Raw genomic sequence first — 19,859 nt, 5'->3', positions numbered from 1 at the left:
GTTGGCGAGCCTCGAGCGAGTAAGTTGGGCGGTTGGCGGGAGGACCGCGCCGAGGGCCGGACGGGGTCTTATTTTCGGGCCAACAAGCACGTCGAGGATCACGGCTGCGGACTTTGGAGGACTTGGCCAGTTGAAGCGGGATGCGGAATCTGTGTCTAGCTTTGGACAGGCAGGCAGGGTAGAGGGGGGGCGGAGGAGGGTAGGTGGTGGCAAAGAGACGAAAGGCTCAGATGCAAGCAGAAAGCAGAAGACGACGACGACGACGAGGCAAGGAAAGAGGCAAGAAAAAGGGTTCAAAAAGAGTGCCGTGAGCTATGACGAAACCAGGATAGAGAGGCAAGGCCAGAGAGACGAGGCATCGCAGCCTTATAGCGGTCGCAGCCTGGCGGAAGAAACGGGTCCGAGAGACAGGACAGGACAGGACAGGATAGGACGTGCCGGCACTATCGACACGCCCGTGGAGGCTCCCATCAGTCGCCCGTCGACGACACCTCACCTCGGCTGGCTTGCTGATCGGGAAGCAAAGTCCAAGGCACCAGCGGCGCGAGCGAGCGAGAGGCGGCCGCAGTCTGACTAACCCACCAGGTGACGAGAGGCCTGCAGCGCGTCTAATGCACGGCGGCGAGGCACCAGACGGCGCAGGCAGGGTCCCCCCTCCGGGCGGACGAGAGCCACAGCGGGACTGCCATCGCGAGGGGCCTCGTCAAGGCGCAGCAGGCCGACGACCAGAAAGGTGGAAAACGGCAGCGGGTGGGCGTGGGTGGATTTGGATGTGGATGGGGGGATGTGTGCCGGCGGACCTCGCTCGAGTGGGTGGAAGAGGCTTGAGTTGCATGGCTCGGCGGAGGGAGTCACCAACTCGTCTGGTGAGGGCCGGGGGGGCCATGAGCCGGGGGGGGGGGGGGGGGGGGGGGGGGGGGAGGGGCGCCGGATGGAGGGGGTGTGCGGGCCAGCGCAAGCAACCGCGACGACTTTTTGGCGTCTTGGTGTTCTGGCGTCCGTCATCAGCGTCGCCCGGGCGTTGGACCAAGTGGGCATTCGCTGTGCCGTTTCTGGCGAGGTGGAATTGGGGGCCTGGGCGGTCCAGCTGCAGCACAGGGCTGAACTGGCAGGGGCCCGGGGGAGGTCCACTGACGAACTGCTGGGACTTGAGGCAGGCTCGGGGCAGGTAACTCAGGTACCTGCCTGGACGAGCCCTGGAGGTGGGTGCGCTACCGTCCGGAGGTGTGTGAGGCGCGGGCTGCCTGGGGGACGCTGGCCGCAGTCGGATCGGGTGAGGACGAGGAGGAATCATGGCTGTCAAAAATGAATTGGTGTTGACAGATGGCTCGCGGAGCTTTGAAATCATCGTCGAAGGCGCGTGAGATGGCCAAGTTTGGTACCGTGCACGGCGTATCCTGGGGAGAAAACTTGTGACATCCATCACATCCATTACATCACATCACATGCACTGCACCTTCCTCCACAGCGTGTAATTAACCACCTGCATTTGCACTCGTACTCGTAACCGTTCTCCGTACTTGCCTCAATTGTGATTGTTGGAGGATTGTGGGGGAAGGTGCGGCTCGCCGGCCGTCAAGTCTCGCCCCGACAGGGAAGTGGCAGACGGACGTGGGTGATGCTGGTTTCCATCTCCCCCCAGTTTCGTCCCTAATCAGAAATTGGACACGACAGCCGAACATCAAGGTCCGAGAGCCTGCAATTCCCGTCGCCGGCGAGTCAGTCCTGTCATGCCGGCGCGCGTCCAATCTCTGGCGTGAGGTGTCTTCTTTCGGTGCTCCCCTCCACGTGTCCCAGTCCCGGAGCCTGCAAGCCCGTACCCAGCGCTGTGACGACAGAGGCCTGGGTGCCCTGGCTGTCGTGCGACCCCCGACCGGCCGCCCGCCCTTCAACGACGGGATGGAGCCAAGGAGCAGCAGCAGCAGCAGCAGCAGCCGCACCACCACCACCACCACCGCCTGCGTTCGGTGCGAAAGTGCATGGCCGTGGAATCAAGCCAGGAACCGTTCGGCCACGGCAGGCACCGGCACCAGCACCAACCACAACCACCACCCAGCGCCCTCCGGGAGACAGATCCGCAGCCTCGTCTGCCTCCGCGCAATCCGCCGCGTCGCCCTCCGAGACGCCCGCCAGCCCGTCCGCTGGGCCACACCCCAGGTCCACGAGTCCACGAGTCCACCACGGCGGCCATGACGGCATGCCGCGACTGCTCATTGCGGCCCGCGCAGGCACCGCCTCGCAGCCTCGCACCACGGCTCCACGGAACCCCCGGCAGCTGTCGTGGTCGGCCACTGCTCGTACAGTCCCGTGTATGTAAGTCCACCAAAGTCCACGTACGTGCCACCGGAGAGTCCTCGCAGCCCGTCGGCACTTGGTCAGAACAGGTAATTAGAATAGAGCCGGAGGCATGTCATGGCCTGAGGCGCGGCAACACTCCAGGGTGTCGCTGACGCCCGGCGCCGTCACCGATGCGCCACGGGCTTCCGAGCCTCGCCTGTCACGATTGTCTCAAATCCAGTGCACGAGATCGCCGTCTCCGTCCGTATCGAGTCCAGTTTGAACCAATACTTGCCGCTCGCGATTCACCTCTAGGCTCGGCGCAACACCCATTGTACATCACGCACTCTGGATCTCCGTGTGCTGGGGGCCAGGGCGACAGCACGGGCCCGCTTCCTCAACCCAAGTCCAACATGTACTCTTGCCGAGTGCGCCAACTCCGATCGCTGCAGACCAAGTTGTGGGTTTGGGTGCAGAACGCTAGCCGCCGCGGCTGTCGTGCTGACGACCAGCGACCTGGCATGGCTCAATTGATCCGCCTGCCCAGCAGTGCAGCAGACCATGAGGATATGTGGATGCCAGGAACCCCATGTTACGGCCACTCCCCCGGGCATTTACATGGGCCCTGGTTCCTCTCCAAACCACGGCCATGGGACCGCACTTGCCGTCCCGCTCAGGCTCTCGGGTCTCAACTCTCAGCCAGCACACCTCTGCAAGGATTTGCATCTCATTAGACGTTTGTAGCAGGCCATGAGCGCAACTTTCACGATTGAGGAAGATGCCATTGCCGTCCACGATACGGCCGACGTTACGAAGCTTGGGACGAAAACGGGAACACCATGTCTCACACGGGGATGCGTGTCTGACACAAGGCTGTGTGCCTTAAGTCACACGAAACTCGGCCAATGGTCACCCACTTGGCCATGCTATCACTGCAGCAGCCCCGAACTGCACACACCCTCACCGGCGGGTCGGTAACTCGGTACCTGCTCACTGCACTCCCTGGCCATGCCGCAGTGCCATCACGAGGGCCATGACTGGGTTATCCGGCAAGTCCTGGATAGCCAGAGTCATACTGTGATTCACTCCCGCCGAGGCAGTATCTCAGCGGAACATGGCCAAAGACAGCGTTGAGCTCCAAAAGGCCTCTCCGCCACGACGACGCGAAAGCGGTGCACAACGGGCTTCATTTCTTGGTGTGTCAGTATCACATCCGCCCCGGTTCAGTGGAGTCCTGGCAATCGTTGCGGAAGAGCGATCATGTCATGCTGTAGCCCCGCGATGGATCAATTGCCGTCGCAATTCTCCGCGACGGAACTCTCATCGCGGCTTGGGGGCGGTAGGGTCGACGAATGTCGAGAAGAGATCGCCAATCTTCGACCATAGCCGCAGAACATGCCTCATTCGCCGATGACAGTGCCGCGCGGGCCATGGACCACAGGACGCCCGCCATTTCGCGAAACGTGTGGAACCTCAAAAAGTGGCACACTCGCCCGCGAGGTCCGCCTGAAGACTGAACAGCACGGCGCCGAGACGAACGCTCCCGGTGTTGCCATTAATAGGCACCGTCTTTCCAGGTGAGCGGCGGCCATCGGGCCTGCAGCGGTTTTTGCTGACCGGGGTGTCGCCGCGCACCTGGCAGGTCGCCAATTGGGGGTGATTCCACAGAGCGACCGGATTTTCGGATCGACACACCGTCAGGCTCTCACATGATCAGACTTGTAAACCATGGCTCCTCGCAAAGCGCAGCTCTGCAGGTCTGCAACTCTGCAACTGTTACCCGGAGACGGCACGATGAAGGCGAGCCGGATGTCCCGGCCTGCCAGCCTGGGCTTGAGGAAAAAGCCGGTTTCACTCTGATGCTAACGATTCTCAAACGCAGGCGCATGGGCCAGCATGCGGTGCAAGCTCGCGGCTCCCTTGCGGTTCCCTTGGCTAGGTTGACCCAGGCACGACACTGAAGAACAGCGACACTTTCGGCGGACCACGCGATCGGTGTCGTACGAAGGCGACGCCGTCGACGGTGGCTGGACGGCAGTACGTAGGACTTCGAATCATGTGTCCTTATACGGCAAGACGTCTGCCTGGGAGGACGGCGCAGAGGAGATGGGCACGCAGAGGCAAGCCACGGCCATGACCTCATGGCGTTGTGGAGAATGCGGCCCCTGGACCCTGGGAATGACGGGCGGCGCTACCTTGTCGGGACGGGGGGGTGGGTGGTGAGCTGCGCCTCGCCCCGTGGCTTGCTGGCCGCCTCCCGAGTTGGGCTCCTCGCTGGGCGTCCTGGAGATGGTGCGTGGATTGCTTGCTCCCCCAAGCTCCTCCGCCGGCACCCGCCTGGGCCCACACGGAGTCGCCGGCGAAAGTGGGGCCAAGCTGCAGCAGTGTCGACAGGCGCGAGGGCCGGCCGTTTGGCTCGCCCGCCCGCCTGCTTGCTCGGCGGCCCGTCTTGCCTGCTTGCCCGCCGTGCTGTACAGTAGCGGTGCCCGCCGTGCACATCCCGTTCCTCTTTGATGCTCGGCAGCGGCTTGTCTTGACTGACTCCCCCACACGCGGGCCCCAGGCAACAGTCTCCATGCTCCGAACCCCTTGCGATGATGGCTGATATGCATCTCCGGCCTGTACACTAGCAAGGCGTGTCTCGCCCGGCTTTGCCTCGCACTCCGCCTGGCCTTGCCGACCTGCTCACGCCGCGCTCACCTTGATAGGCCGGTCGACGCATGTGCACCAACACTTACAAACGTCCGGCCCAGTGTCGACGCGGGCTCTCGGTGAGCGTCGCCGTTGAGCGCACGCCCCCCCTCCGCCACCTTCTCGTCAACCTGTTCTGCTCCGTCTGCATGGCTGAGACATGCACACAAACTCCCACACGCCGTTTCCCCCCACGCCGGACGCTGGCCAGCGGGATACTTATTGAAAGATGGTTCCCTTTCTGGCTAGCATTTCTTGTTTGATTCTGTGCTGCCTGCTCTGCCGAGGCCCGATGTGCAGTATTAGCACTATTGACCGGACTGATATAGAAACATTGCCTCTTTGCTTGCCTGCCTGCCTGCCTCGCCTGCCGCAGGGCGTTGGCAGTGGCACCCCGCTGCATGGCCCCACGAAACGAAACGAAACCAAACGCCCGTCCAAACGGCCTCCAATGCAACACCACCACGCCGGACGCGACACGGCCAACCGGCCTGCCGGTCCTCGCTCGCTAACTCGCTCGGATATTGCAAGTTTACGTGGTGGCACGCCCGTAGCCGCCAGCGCGGCTAGCCAAGCGTCTTTGCCCCCCATCCCATCCCCATCTATACTTCTGTCCGCCCTGATTAGGCGGCGGCAGTGGGTGAGACATGCGCTGGTTACCGCACCCCGATCTGACACACACACGCACACACACACCCACCACCATCACAACCACCTTTTCTCCCACTCCGGGCGTTGGCTATAGCTGCTAAAATAAGCCTTGCCGTGCAAGGTCGCCGTGCCTGTAAGCACATTGCCGTGGTCGTCGCCGCCGGAGCTTCACCATCATTCGGAGTGCCGCGGTCTGGACCGACCTTCTGCCAACACCCCAAGTGACCCCAAGTTGCCAATGTCACATGCCAAATCTCGTTGCATCGTCGTCCATCGTCGTTGTTCCCTTTCGCGTCTTGTTTCCTCATTGTGGCCCCTGCGTTCCTGCATACACTTATGCGCTTGCAGTTGCTACCCACGCACCCACGGTCCGACTCTCTGACCAAGGCTCCAAACCTACGCATGGGCACACACGACGGAGGCCTCAGAGATGGAAGGGGGACCAAGCCTTGGTATCACAATGTCTCTTGGTTCGGTTCTATGCCCTGTACGGGGCTTGTCATTATGTGAGAAATGAAAAGCTTCCTCTCTCTCTATCGCCTCGCGTTTGCGACGGTGAAGCGTGCCCGTGGCCCTCCACCGCCGCCTGTACCACCGCCGCCCCAATAAAGAACAAGTAGCAACTGCAACCACCGTGGCCACATCACTCAATCCCTTCGTGAAAGATGTTTTACATGTCAATGAGGCCCAGGCCTGGCTGATGCTGCGTGGTCGTATGATTTCCGTCATGCCCTCTCGTAATCCGTTTGACCGCCATAGGCAACTGCCGGCCCGCCCAATGAAGCCGCTGAGGATGCTAATGCCTTGAGTCACACACTCGTTGTGTCTGTTGGTATATCGCAGGAATGCTGAAGATGGAATGCTCGACTCGCGGAATAAAAAGCAAGTTGCAACGGTCAACCAAGAGGCTCGAGCCCTGGATCGCAACGCGCGCAGCTAAGTGGCAGCCCGCGTCGTCCAGGACCGTTTCCGCCCACCTGGCTCATCTGTTGTTGACCACAGGAGTTACGCCTTGCGGCTCATGGCTGCGCTGGCCCCCGCAGCGGCAAGGTCCTGCTTCCCGCTCGCCGTCCTAATGGCCGCACGTGGCAAGCCGCTGATGGATCCGCTGATGGATCCGCCGCCAGCGCTGGTCCGCCTGTTGATGCTGGCGGCCGTGGCGGCTGTCGCGCCAGACACCCTCCGGCTTGTTGGCCCTGAGACGGGTTTGTGGGGGCTGACTCCGGTTCGCACCGCGTTCAACCCCCTGCCCATGGCTCCTGGCGGATCCGGCAGCGGCCGTGGCGCGCTCACCGTGTTGGAGCGCTTGACTGGAGATGGATCTCGCGCTGGGAGACGCGGGATAGGCGCCGTTGGCTTTTGGCCCGTAATAAACTCGTGCCGTATCGCTTCCTCGGGCTTGAGCCGCCGGTCTGGATCCCACCGCAGGCAGCGCGCCAGAAAGTCGATGAACGCCTCGTCGTCACATTTGAGCGCCTGCTGCAGCGTCTTCGATGATGGCCGCCGCCTGCGTCCCTTAGACGACACAGTCAGTCGCGGCTTACCCATCGAGTCAAAGAAGAGCTTCTTCCGGGTGCTCTTCTCGATCAAATGCTTTTCCGGCGGACCGAAAACCTCCATGATGCAGGCAAGCTGCTCCTGTTCATTCTCGCCAGGGAATATAGGGACACCCGTGTAGAGCTCCGCCAAGATACATCCGACGCTCCACATGTCAATGGGCATGCCGTATGTCATGCCGAGGATGACCTCTGGCGATCGGTAGAACCGGGACTGAATGTACGTGTACACCTTCTCGTGTTCGAAGCAGCTAGAGCCGAAATCGATGACCTTGATCTCGGAATGGAGGGGGTGCCGCAGCAAGATGTTCTCGGGTTTCAAATCGCAATGAATCACCTTGCGCTGTTTGAGCAGAATCAGCGAGCTCAAAATCTGCTTGCTGAAGCGCCGAATGATTCGTAAGGAGAACCCGCGGAACGAGTGGGCCTTGATGAACTCGTAGAGGTTCATGTCGAGCAGCTCCGTCGAGATGCAAAGATGACCGCGGAAGTAAAAGTGCTGAGTAAAGTTGACCATGCTGTGCCTGTTTTTCGGGTCCTAGACAACCTGTTAGCCGGAAGCCGATCGAGAAGCCATCTCCCAGGACAACGTACCCATTCGCGGAGTTTCTGAAGAATGTTGACCTCGACGAGAGCCTGCTGATGGAACCTCTTCTTGTTCCGGATGATCTTGACAGCGACGAGCACACCGAGCTTGTGGTCGATGCATCGGACTACTTGTCCAAAGCTACCCTTTCCAAGAACGTCAATGATCTCGTATCTGTAGGCGAGGTGGTCTCCTGGGACAATAGTGTAGTCTCCGCGCTCGTCATCGTAGCCAAAATTTGGTGCGTCCGACTGCACGTTGCCCACGACCTTGTGGGCGTTCTGCGTGCCGCAAAAGTAGATGTCGTCGAAGTCGATAATCTCTCCCCGCTCGTAGATGTTGAGCATGGCGATGCGGACGGCCTCGTGTGCGCCGACGCGCTCCTTGGGCGTCGCGCGCTTTCTCAAGGCATCCAATGCACGGGCGGCGACCTCAGTCTCTTTGCGTCTCGAGCCCATCTTTCGCATCTCCTCCTCTGCCACCATGTCGTCCTTGTCCAGATCCGCGGCGGAATACAGTGCGCTGCGCATAGTGGTCATTGATGTCCTTGGTCGAATCGTCCTGTTGGCAGGCCCCTGGTTGCGAGATGCAGGAGCAGCGGCTTCCGTACCCTCCTTCTTGCTGGCCCAAGTGTCGCTCCTCACTCGATCATGAGGCGCGTAGTTGGTAAGGCTCGCGGCCGAGCTCTTCCGCCTCCGCGATTCGAGGTATTTACCGTTTGCGCCGACAACTGGGGACGGGTCGGGATGCTTCGCGGTCGACAGGCTGCTAGTCGTCGCAGACGTCGGAATACGCGGTGGGGGCATGGTCTCTTGCTTGCTTTGCTGATGCGTTCCGGGCTTGTCCATTTCCATGGCGCCCGTAAGACTGCCCTTGGAATTGCCACGCTTCCATGTCAAGCTCAGCTTCCTCCTTAGAGAGCTCTTCGACGTGGGCGTCTGTGGCTCCTCGCGTGCGGGAGCAGGCGGGGGAGATTTCGGAACCGGTTTGTCCATGTTTGGCTCCCTTGGCCCGGCAGGCTTCTGGTGGGCCCTGTCGTCAAACGCATTACCAGTCAGCGTAGCATAGTCGCCGCCAGTTTTGGACCGCTTGAGGAAGCCATGCTCAAAGCCACCTTTTGGCAGCGAAGATGACAGGAACGGCGAGATGCTCGCCTTTTGCTTCGACTCGGAAATGCTGATGGACGAATCTGACGAGTCTCCATCTGGCGGAGTTGGGGTTGACCTGTGAGCATGGTGAACTGAGCTACTACTTCTGAGCGACGGCATCTCGATGGTCTCATCGTATTTGCTCTTGGAGAAGAAGGAGCTCTTCGAAGCCGTCATTGGTGTCGTGGGCGTCTTCGGCAGTTGTCTCGAAGGTGGGGGACTCAGCGCCCGACCGGAACTTGTGTAATCACTGGAAGTGAGTGACTTTGGGTTCGTGGGAAGATTCAGCGGCCCGATATTGAGGGGCGGCAGCCTCAGAGGCTGCAGCTGTTTCTTCATTTGAACGCCCGTGGTATCTTCCAGGCCGGTCGACGGCATTATGGAGCTCTTCCGAGCACTGGCCCTGTGCTGCACCTTTGTGGGCTCTGGCAAGACAGGCATCGTGATGCTTCCGGTCGAGTTTCCAAAGCTGGCAATCGTGTCGACGGTGCTCAAGCCCGTTTTCTTCTTTTCCATGAAATAGGTGTCCGCGGGCGAATCCTTGGGAGACTCGTAAGCCTTTGGGATCGCCGGGACTGGAGGAACATCCTCATCGTCTTCGGCAGCATGAGAGCTGTGCACCGTGGTGTGCTTGGGCGCAGGCAAGCGGGACGTCGACATCGATTGAGGGAGGCGAGGCTGCAGCGAGCCCGTCGAGGTCCGCACCGTGTTGAAGCTCGTTGTCGAGCCAATGGACAGCCCGGAGCTGTACGACTTTCGGTTGCTAATCTCCGGCGTCGTCCGGGACGAAGAAGGGGTTCCAGATGCCTTCCGGGGAATCATGGAAGGCGAGCGGGAGTCTGCGCGCGTGTCCATAGAGACGGGAGGTGGAGGGGGGACGCTGGCCAGGAAATTGAGGCTCTGCGACTGTGGCATCGTGGACAATCGCTTCATCCGTCGAGTATCGGTAGGGCTGATGGTGCGCGCACCCAAGCCGGTCGCATGCGAGGAGTGGTGAGACCCAGGCATTACGGAGGCGCGCTTCCCTCCAGACGAGGGGGTCATGCCTCTGCCACCGACACGTGGCGAACGGGGCGCCAATGTTGACAACCGGTTGTGCTCAGGAGTCAGGTTGGACCCTGCCAATAGATTTGCCTGACTGGGTCGCATAGGTGGCTGCACCGACTTTGCCTTTGCGGCCCTCGAGTTTGCCATGTTGCGTGGCACATCGGGCACAGTCCCAGAGCCGCCGTCGATGGACCTGCGAGACGAGTCCCCGCTCAAGCCCTTTTCGCCCAACAGACTAGGACGGCGTGCCGGAACATTACGAGTGGGGGCGTCCGCATCCGCTGTCATTACCTGGCTGATTGATTTCCGGACAGGCTTGGGGACCACGTTTGTGTTGGAGATGGGCGGGTAATGGCTCTGCCTGCGGTTGCGGGAGGGCGGTGCAGCACCGGAGCCGTCGAGGGTGGCGGAACTCGAGGAAAGCATGGACGAGGTGCTGGTATGTCTGCTAGACGTGCTAGGCCTCCGCAGGATGGAGCCGGAGCGCCCCGGCTTGTTCGCCAACGGCGGGTTGGAGACCCGCGCTTGGCTTGCGACCTGAGGCATGGCCGGCTTGTCTGGCAGCTTCTTTTCGGCAAATGGCTTGCCGTTGGGCTCGAGAATGCTGCCTTCTCCAGTCGGGGAGGGGAACTGCGTCAACTTGAACTCGGTCGAGGCGGACTCGATGCTGGTCTGGAGGTCGTCGAAGTTGACCGAGGGCAGGAAGTCGTACGAGCCGGAGGACTGAGTCGACTGCCCGAGTTCGCCATTTCGGTCGATGGAGGCGAGCGAGTGGTTGAATTGACTGGACGAGGAGGCGGCGAGCATTGGAGCGTTGCCCGAGACGAGGCGAATGCCCTTGGTGAAGGACTGATCGGGGCCAGACGCGCTGCAGACAAAGGAGGCGAGTCAGCTCGGCTTCGGTTCGCTTGTGGCCCAGCGGCGGGAGGGACGGCGGCACGAAGGGACGGATTGGGGCAGTCACGAACGGCACAGCAAGTGGGCGGGACTCGCCGTCTGTCGTCGTCGCGTGGGCAAGGAGGAGCAAGGGCAGTGGACATACATTCGGGTAGGAGACGAGGAGTCGGCTGGTCGAGGCCCAGCGTGTGCCTGGTGGTGGTGCTTCAATGTCATAGAGGCGAGACGCCAATCCAGGGGCGTGCGTGCCGGGCGATGGTCTCGTCGTCGCTCGGGGTCAGGGGAGCAGCAGCCTCAGTCCGGTCAGGGAGCTGAGAGCATGCGGAAGGCTACCTCATTCCGGGCGCGACGGACATGGGGCGAGGCGGGAGTGCGAGCGGACGCTTGTTTCTGGCGTCCCGCGAGCGGACGTGTCTGTCTGGTCGTGCGTGGTTCGTTGGTCGCCGTTGCCGTCGACGAGGGCAACGAGGGCGCGGCGGAGAAACAGAGGGTCAAAAATGGGTGCGACCGGCGACTCGAGCGGCGCCGTTCGTTGCTGGGGAGGGGAGGGGGGAGTCGGAGCCGGCGTCACAGACGAGATGGCGGTTCTGGAGACGAGGCCGGCGGGCGGGCGTGTTTTTTCGACTCCCGCGGGCGGCAGTGAGGGATGGTGGATGGATTGCACGGAGCGGGCAAAGCACGGAGGTTTGGTGGTTCGGCCGCACACAGCTGGAGGAAGGGGGGGGGGTTCAGGTCGGCCGGCACTAAAGTTGCTTGCGGAAGACACACAGGGGAGCTCGCTGAGTGGTCGAGCGCCCCACGGGTTAGGTACCTAGGTACCCATTCACGGCGCATCGGACGCCGCTATAGGAGTCGCGGGGCGGTGGAGGGCACCGCAGGGCAGGGGCCACCGAGCGCGGTACGACCCAGGCATAGGCCACTGGCGTCCACAGTGGCGGCGGCCCCTTGAAGGTCCGGCCCAGCAGGTCGGGCGGTCCCACGACGCCCAGCCTCCCTCCTGTCGTCCCCCTCACTTCGCCGGTTCCTCGCCTGCAATATTGGAAGATTGAAGCCGGGCACCACTCACCCCTGGGCCTCAAACAATAGACAAGTTGACCCAAGCAGTACCTGGATGCGTACTATGGTTCCTTACTCGGCGCCTTGCAGGCAGGCCCCGGCAATCTGGGTAGGGCAGGCAGGTCAAGGTTCCTGCTAGCACAGACGGGACGACAGCGGACGGGAGGCTAGTACGCAGGTACCTACGGACCACTACCTCCAGGTGCCACGCACGGGAGATTTGTGTTGTTGGACGCGGCGCGCGTGCCTGGTGGGGTGCGTTTTAGCAGGGACGGGCGCTAGAGCAACGGCAGCTGCAAGCTGTGAGTGAGGACTTGGGATGGCAGTGGCCCGTCGACTTGACTTGTTGACGGCTGGGCCTTGCGGGTGTCGGAGGTGAGCCATGGATCCATGCCATGCCATGCCCACGGGATCCATCCAGGGAAGTGAGGGAGGGCGGGCCCGCCTATTTTTCAGGGACCGTCCGCCCCGGGCCCTCGCAGGCGGGAAGGGCATTGGACGGGGATGGATGGCCCTTGGAATGCAGAAAGTTGGTGTCACCATGCGCTAGCTACGGTATCGCTCCGGCGGCTGCAAGTTGCAGGAGTCGTGCATGCAGGCGTCGCCGTTCACGCGAGACGCACCATGGAGGGTGAGGCGAGGGAGGGCGATGAGGACCTACTCGAGGAGTCTGGGTCCCTCCTCACCACCACCGCCGCCGCCATCACCAGCTCCTCGTCCTCTCTCCCCCCCCTACGAAGTACTCCTCCACCTGCTCCTCACGAGCTCGCTCAAAATGCGCATGTCACCGGTGCCCCATGCCCGGACATGCCCGCGCCCGCCCCCCTCTTTCTCGAGTGCGGAGCGTGACTGATTTCAATTTGCGTCCGTGCTCCGGTGGGAGCACGCCCGCGCGCGCGTGCACCGAACACGTACGTACAGCACGCGCGGGGCGGGGAGGGGACCACCCGGCGTCCCTCGAGTCTCTTCCGGCCGCGCAGCTGCTCTGGCGTCCTGTGCGCGCGTCCGCCCCCCTGAGTCCGAAAGGGCCAGCGCGGACGGGACGGGAGCCATCCAAGGTTGGGACGGGGCGCGCCGCACGCGAGAGAGATAGAGACGGACGACTTGCACCTTGCCTACTAGGTAGGTAGTGAAAAGCGTCGTCCCGTGTTGCTGTCGCCGGGCCAAAACTCAAAAGGCCTGAACCCTGCTCTTGTAAATATTTATTTCATGTCGGCGAATTCTCCAACCACGAGAAGGGCCAGGGGGACCCAAGCAGATGCGCCGGACCCCTGAGCTCATCTGTGGACAGCTTTGACGAGATGCCGGCATCGTCAAACGCGACGACAAGCTTGGGCCAGGCATGTACGAGGATGCATTGCATTCATCATGCGTGCTCTCTGGCCCCCTTCTCCTTGGGGCCACTTGGTCGGCCTGGCAGCACGCGAGAGAGGAGAAAAAAAAAAGGAGGCCCGCCCCTGGCACCCCGGGCCTGGCCAACGACCCCCCGGTCTCTGACGCGCTCACATCGACGATATCCCAGATCTGCCCCGTGTCAGGTGCAAAACACGATGTATCATGCAAGCGTGTCTCTCTGTTGTTTTGTTGTTGTTTGTTGTCGCCGGAGTCGTTGCTTCTGCGTCCTCCAGCCATAACAAAACCATTTCGGCACTGCAGCGCGCGCGTGCGTGTAGGGAGGTAGGTAGGTAGGTAGTACTGTACATGATGGGTACGGATTATTACGGTACGATGCGCAGTTGTGCTTTAGCCAGAAGGAAATGCCGTTCATCTCAAAAGGCGAATTGATTCTGAGTTGTCTCATTACTCGACTCCTGCGCCTCCCCCAACAACGCCCCCCCTCCAGGTCCCGACATCAAGATGTGATTTACCGTTGGGACCCAGGGGCGGCGACGACCTCCTTTTCCTTGAACAAGGGAGGGAGGGGAGAAGAAATAGGTCTAATTAAGCATTTTCGGGACATAATAAAGGACTTCATTCAGACCTCATATAAGTGGCAGTCCCCCGGCCACTGGACCGGACTCACCGTTCGCTGTCTTGGTACGACTCATGGTGGGACGAGCCTCTGTTGTGCTGCGTCTCGATTACATTGTACGGAGGATTGCACAACAGTTGACTCTCCGGCTCGTATTACCAGGCTCGGGAGGTGATGGCCCGAGCTGCCGCGACGACCTTGTGAACCCCCCTAAGAGTGATCTCCTAAGCGGGGTGCTTGGTGATGAAGGGCGTCTGTATGACCGTGGGCTCTCTCGCACGCAGTGTGACAAACTCGGGCTGGATGGTGACGCTGGCGTCTTCATCTTCGTCAATCTGAACATTTGCCGGCTCTCGCGCGCCGTCTCCAAAGTGCTTGTGGAGTCGACATCTTTAGCGCCATGCCATGCGTAAAGTGCCTGGCCCTCCCTCCCCGCGAGCCACACCTGCACTTAAAAGAAGACCGTTGCCGTTGTGGCTGAAGGTTCAACGCTCGGCGGGCAGTGGGTGCAGTGGGCTCGCTGCCCCCCGTCCCGCACCGCCCAAAGTGGGCTCCCACCCAGCCCCAAGCTTCCATTCCCGCCCGGACTGACCTCATGGCCCGCCCTCCGTTTCAGTACGTCACATGCCTCGGGCCGGTCGCTCGCCCTACCGCCTGCCGGCCTGCCTCCCTTACTTCATACATGCATGCAACCACCAACCTTGAAGCGACCTCGACATCATCATCCCTACCTTGACTCTCGGGGTGCCCTTTCAATCTTCGCAATCTTCAGCACCTCGCGACACCAGAAAAAGTACTGAATCGAGCCGCAATGTCCTGAGGCCCCCCGCCGGGAACCTTACACCCGCCCTCCCCCGCGACTCTCGCAGAGCCGTCATGGACGACTACACCGCCGAGGTCATGGCCAGCGGCAACGACACGCCGGCGCCGCGCCTCTTGCCCGCGCGCAACCAGAATGAGTCGGGCACGTCGACGCCCCGGAGCGGCAGCGGCCTGCGCGGCGGGTTCGCTGCCATCCGCGAGAAGGCGGGCTTCCAGGACCGGCTGATGGAGAGGTACGTCAGCGCGCAAAAAGGGGACCTGGATGCGTGGTTACGAAGGGCGTAAAACGCTAAAACATGATTGATGCGCGACTACCGCAGACTCCTCCAGCAGGTGATACCCGCCGACGACGACCACGGGTCCGACGCGCCCATCGTCGCGCCCGAGGCCAGCGACTCGGCGTTCGCGCAGCGGCCGTCCTTCAACCTCACCACCATGTCGTACAACTTCCGGCACTTCAACGCGCGCATCGGCGTCGTGTTCCAGTTCCAGGCCGACGCCGTGCGGCTCTTCTCGTGGGCCCAGCCCTCGCACACGCTCTCCTTCCTCGCCGTCTACTCCTTCGTCTGCCTCGACCCCTACCTCCTCCCCGCGCTGCCCATGGTGGTGCTCGTCCTCGCCGTCCTCGTCCCCTCCTTCGTCGCACGCCACCCCGCGCCCCCCAAGGGCACCCTCTCCAGCGAGCAGAGCATCGGCTACTCGGCGCAGGGCCCGCCCCTGGCGCCCGCCGCCACGGTCCGTCCCGCAAAGGAGCTCAGCAAGGACTTCTTCCGCAACATGCGCGACCTGCAGAACAGCATGGGCGACTTTAGCCACGCGCACGACAAGATTGTCGAGCTGCTCGTCCCCGTGACGAATTTCAGCGACGAGGCCCTCTCGTCGACCGTCTTCCTCTTCCTGTGCGGCGGCGCCGTCGCCATGACGCTCGCATCCCACGTCATCCCCTGGCGGCTGCTCTTCCTCGCCGGCGGCTGGGCCCTCGTCGTCTCGGGCCACCCGGCCGTGAAGCCGCTCCTGGCCGCGCAGCACCAGCAGCACGTGCAGCCGCGCGAGGAGCGCGCCAAGACGTGGCTCGACCACTGGATCGCCGACGACGTGATCCTCGACTCGGCGCCCGAGACGCGCGAGGTGGAGATCTTCGAGCTGCAGCGCATGTCCGACGACGCGTGGCGGCGCCCCTCGCACGGCGGCGGCGAGTGGGAGCCGTGGCTGTTCTCGCCGTCGCCGTTCGACCCGCTGTCGCAGCCGCGCATCGCCGGCGAGCGGCCCCGCGGCTCGCGCTTCTTCGAGGACGTGCTCCCGCCGCACGGCTGGGAGTGGAGCGAGAAGAAGTGGGCGCTCGACCTCTGGAGCAGGGACTGGGTCGAGGAGCGCATCATCACGGGCGTCGAGGTCGAGACCGAGGGCGAGCGCTGGGTGTACGACATCTACGACGACGGCGAGGACCTGCGCACGGGGGTGGTGGAGCAGCCCGAGAAGAGTGGCCCGGGGGGTGGCAAGCTCAAGGCGAGGCAGCACCCGCAGCCGAGCTGGGAGGAGGGCGAAGACAGCAGCGAGAGGAGGGGTCGATGGCGGCGGAGGCGGTGGGTGCGGCTCGTCAAGAGGAGGGCGGCCCCCGCGACGGCGACGTCATGATGCGATGCACACACTGATGGACTGTACGACACGGCGTTTTCATAAGAGACATTAAACATTTTCCATTCAAGAAAAAAGTCGCCAACGGTGAACTCCTGGCGGCAGCAGCAGCAAACAGCAAGTGTGGTATAATAAGCTGGCCCGTGATGTCGTGTGTCACGCAGCCCTCCCAAACCCGCCCAGACTCCAGACAAACAAACAACCGTTCCGCTATGGTGCCGACGACGATGAAATGCGAGCATGATGAATGGACCCTCGAAAATGGCCGCACCCCCCCAGTAACACGAGGCAGCTTCCGAGCTGCAAAGTAATTTCAGTCGATTATTTCCATCTTGTCCAGAATCTTCAGGATGCCCGCGCTCCTGCCCTTGCCGGCGTCCATCTGGACGGCGAGCTTGCGCGCGCGCTGGATGAGGGTGGCGATGACGGCGCGCGTGTAGGCGAAGCTGCCGGTGCCCTCCATGTACGAGACGGCGTAGCGCTTGATCTGGACGTCCGACGTCTTTTGCTTGAGGATGTTGACGAGCTGCATGTTGGCGGGCGCGGAGCGGATGCTGTGGATGACGGGGAAGGAGAACTTGCCCTCGGTCAGGTCCTCGCACATGCCCTTGTTCTCCGTGTACTCCTTGGACGCGAGGTTGAGGTAGTCGTCGCGGATTTGGTAGATGAGCCCGATGAGGTTGACGAGCGGGACGCAGTCGACGTCGGCGGATGACTCGGCCTGCATGAGCTTGATGCCGAGGCGGAACAGCCCGCCCGTCTTGTTGCCCACCATCTCGAGGTAGTCGTCCTCGGTGGGGCACGTGAGGGTGTCGCGCCAGTACAGGTCCATGCCCTGCCCGCGGTGGAGGTTGACGAGCTCCTCGGCAAATATGGAGACGGCGCGCGGGTTCTCCAGACGCTGGAGCTCTTGGAGGCCGACGTAGCACATGTAGTTTGCCGAGTTGATGGTCTGGGGCACGCCAAAGATGTTGTGCGCGACGGGGAAGCCGCGGCGCAGCTCCGACGAGTCCTGGACGTCGTCGATGAGGAGCGACGCCTCGTGGAGCATGCCGATGACGCGGGTGATGACCTCGAGGCTGGGCGCGGGCACGTCGAGCATGGCGTTGAAGGCGGCGACGAGCTGGGCGCGGAAGCTCTTGCCGGGGTGGCTGAGGGCGTAGTCGAAGGGGGCGCGGATGACGGCCTCCTTCTCTTGGGTCCAGCAGCGCTTGGGGGTGAAGTTGAGGTCGTCCCAGGCATAGCGCTCGGCTGCACCGGGGCCTTGGTAGGGGGACGCGGCGCCGGACGAGTCCGACTTGGACCCCATGGTGTCCAAGCCGGGGCTCAAGCAGAGGGCGGGGGACCGCCAGTCGGTGCCTGGAGGGGCCTGGTGGTGCGGCTTCTTGCCTCGCTGGCCGATCCAGTCGGCCTCGGAGACGGGGGCGAGGACGGACGCCGGCAGCGGCGTGGGCTGCGTGAAGCCGGCGTGGCCCTGCTGGACGGCGTTGAGGCTGGCGCGGTTGATGTGCTGGTGGTGGAGGCCGGTGCTAGAGGTCCTCGGGGGGATCGCGTTGGGCGACGTCAGAGCAGCAGCATTGCCGGCGGTGCCTGGGGAGGAGGAGTAGGGGGGTTCGGCGGCGGCGAGAGGCGGCGAGGACATGTTTGACGACGGGGACGCCTTCGCCTTATGACAGCGGTCGCGGGGGCGGACGGGCAGGCAGAAGCTCGTGGGGCCGCGCGGAGCGCAGAGGGCAACCTGATCCTGACGGCGGACGAGGAGGGGGTGGAGTGGCGCGGCCGTGGGGCGAGCAGCATGGAAAGAAAGAGGGCTTCTTCGTCTCCGGTTCCGCCTTGGCTAGTCGCTACGTAGGACTTGCGCAGGGTTGTCCACCGGGGGGGTTCCAAGACCGATCCGAAGCCGGTGCTGCAATTAGGCAGGCTGATGGGTAAATGGATCTCAGCACGGCGCGGGACGGGACGGACAGGCAAAAAGCTGTGCCGTGATCTGTCAACGGGGGGAGATTTCGTGGCTTTGCTCGTGAGTCGTGAGGTCGTGAAGGCCGGGCCGGACCGTCGTCGCTGGCGGTCGAGCACGAGGACGGGCTGCTGCGGGACGGTTCAACGTCCAAATACCAAGGTGGCGCGCGTGTTGGGCCGGTAGTTGGGGGTCGGATGGGGGTGGTGGGCGGTTGGCCCGCTGGCTGGCCACGCGCGGCTCGTGCAGGCGATCGGATGTTGGTGGATGGTGGACTCGGAGCTGCTGACGACGCACGCGCGCGAGCGGGCGGACGGGTCAGTATGGTGTTGATCCAAGAGGCGGAGATGGGGACATCATGAGATGGGCGGTTGAGCAGTGGGATGAGGGGTCAGGCCGGTTGAGGCGATGAAGAGGGATGCGCTGGCAAGTTAAGCCACCTCGTGGAAATTGGATGGATGGATGAGGTGGAAGCCTCAGGTCGCCTCAGGTGGTGGTGCGGTGGGCTCTTCAGTGGGAGCCTCTGCCCGCTGGATACCTAGTGGATGTCTGTGCCAAGGTGGCATTGGCATCCGACCCGGGGAGCTGGCGGCGCTGCTGGATGGCGCCCGGGCGCCTCGATCCAGTGGAGTCGGGGCAGGCGCGCTTGCCCGGCTTCAGGACTGTCAAGCGCACCTTGACCAGCACCAGCCATGGATGTCTCTCCGCAGTCTCCGGATGCGGCCGCGGTTCAACAACGCACCGCCGTTCACGACAGGGTGCCCGCGTTGGCACATGGGCCGTTCATCACCCCTTCACTCACTCACTCACTTCTTTCCCTGAACATGTATATACGCACCTTGGCTGGAGAGTCAGCAATGCCGCTGGCAAACACACAGCGGTCGCCGTTTTCAAGAGAGCGCGGGCGGCTCCAAGGGACGACGCGAGCACGCAGACAAGATGGCGTAGGTGTGACGACGGGTTCGAAAGACAGGCTGTCGAGGCACTGGCTGTCGCGGGCGCCATTGGGGTTCCTTTATACATTCGCACGAAGTAGTAGACATTGCGTGGTCATAAGATTGCCCATCTGCAAGGTGACGGCGGCGGCGGCGCTTGGGGCGCTTCTTCAAGTACGTGTGCCGCCGACGCATGTCACTCAACGCAGAGCCTATCAAGGTGCCTCATTAAGTTACTGTCTGTCCCGCCAGCACGCACCGCACAGGCAGTCACCGTTCGTTAATGCATCACCAACGGCACCCAACGGTCCCGTCTGTGATGAAAAGCGCCACCGTGGGGGGGGGGGGGGGGGGAGTTCTGTCTGCGTCCTGGTGGCCGGGGCGGCGCAGACTGCGAAGAGTCGAACTGAACCTACCCTGACAGGTAAATAGAGCGTGGATGGCAATCAGTCTGCTACTCGAGCGGACAATATAATACAGCGCCGCTGGTGCATCCCTCCACAACGCAAGATGCTAAATTACGGCGTGCAATAAGGGCGGACGGCGAGGGCGTAATATAACACGGCGCATGTTTCCCAGACGAAATGCCACTGTGCCCCAGCTGGGCGACGGCGCCGGATACCCAGCGC

At 62.5% G+C, this 19,859-nt stretch overlaps 3 protein-coding genes across 3 annotated transcripts; 1 reads left to right on the top strand and 2 right to left on the bottom strand.

Moving 5' to 3' along the window:
* Window positions 1–6,624: 6,624 nt before the first annotated feature.
* Window positions 6,625–11,191, bottom strand: PLICBS_004999 (uncharacterized protein; the record flags this gene model as incomplete). Its single annotated transcript, XM_018325593.2, has 3 exons — window positions 6,625–7,713; window positions 7,770–10,824; window positions 11,187–11,191. 3 exons carry the CDS (start codon window positions 11,189–11,191, stop codon window positions 6,625–6,627), a joined length of 4,149 nt encoding a protein of 1,382 aa, XP_018175345.2.
* Window positions 11,192–14,757: 3,566 nt separating this feature from the next.
* Window positions 14,758–16,338, top strand: PLICBS_004998 (uncharacterized protein; the record flags this gene model as incomplete). Its single annotated transcript, XM_018325594.2, has 2 exons — window positions 14,758–14,936; window positions 15,024–16,338. The coding sequence occupies 2 exons, from the start codon at window positions 14,758–14,760 to the stop codon at window positions 16,336–16,338; spliced, it is 1,494 nt and encodes a 497-aa protein (XP_018175346.2).
* A 313-nt stretch (window positions 16,339–16,651) lies between these two features.
* On the bottom strand, window positions 16,652–17,980 carry PLICBS_004997 (terpene cyclase; the record flags this gene model as incomplete). The annotated part of the gene is made up of 1 exon (XM_018325595.2): window positions 16,652–17,980. One exon carries the CDS (start codon window positions 17,978–17,980, stop codon window positions 16,652–16,654), a length of 1,329 nt encoding a protein of 442 aa, XP_018175347.1.
* Between the last annotated feature and the right edge of the window lie 1,879 nt (window positions 17,981–19,859).

Source organism: Purpureocillium lilacinum (assembly GCF_023168085.1).
Source record: "Purpureocillium lilacinum CBS 284.36 DNA, scaffold_3, whole genome shotgun sequence".
NCBI classification, from domain to species: domain Eukaryota; kingdom Fungi; phylum Ascomycota; class Sordariomycetes; order Hypocreales; family Ophiocordycipitaceae; genus Purpureocillium; species Purpureocillium lilacinum.
The sequence above is the reverse complement of the archived record's forward strand: the minus strand, read 5'-3'. Positions and strand labels throughout refer to the sequence as shown.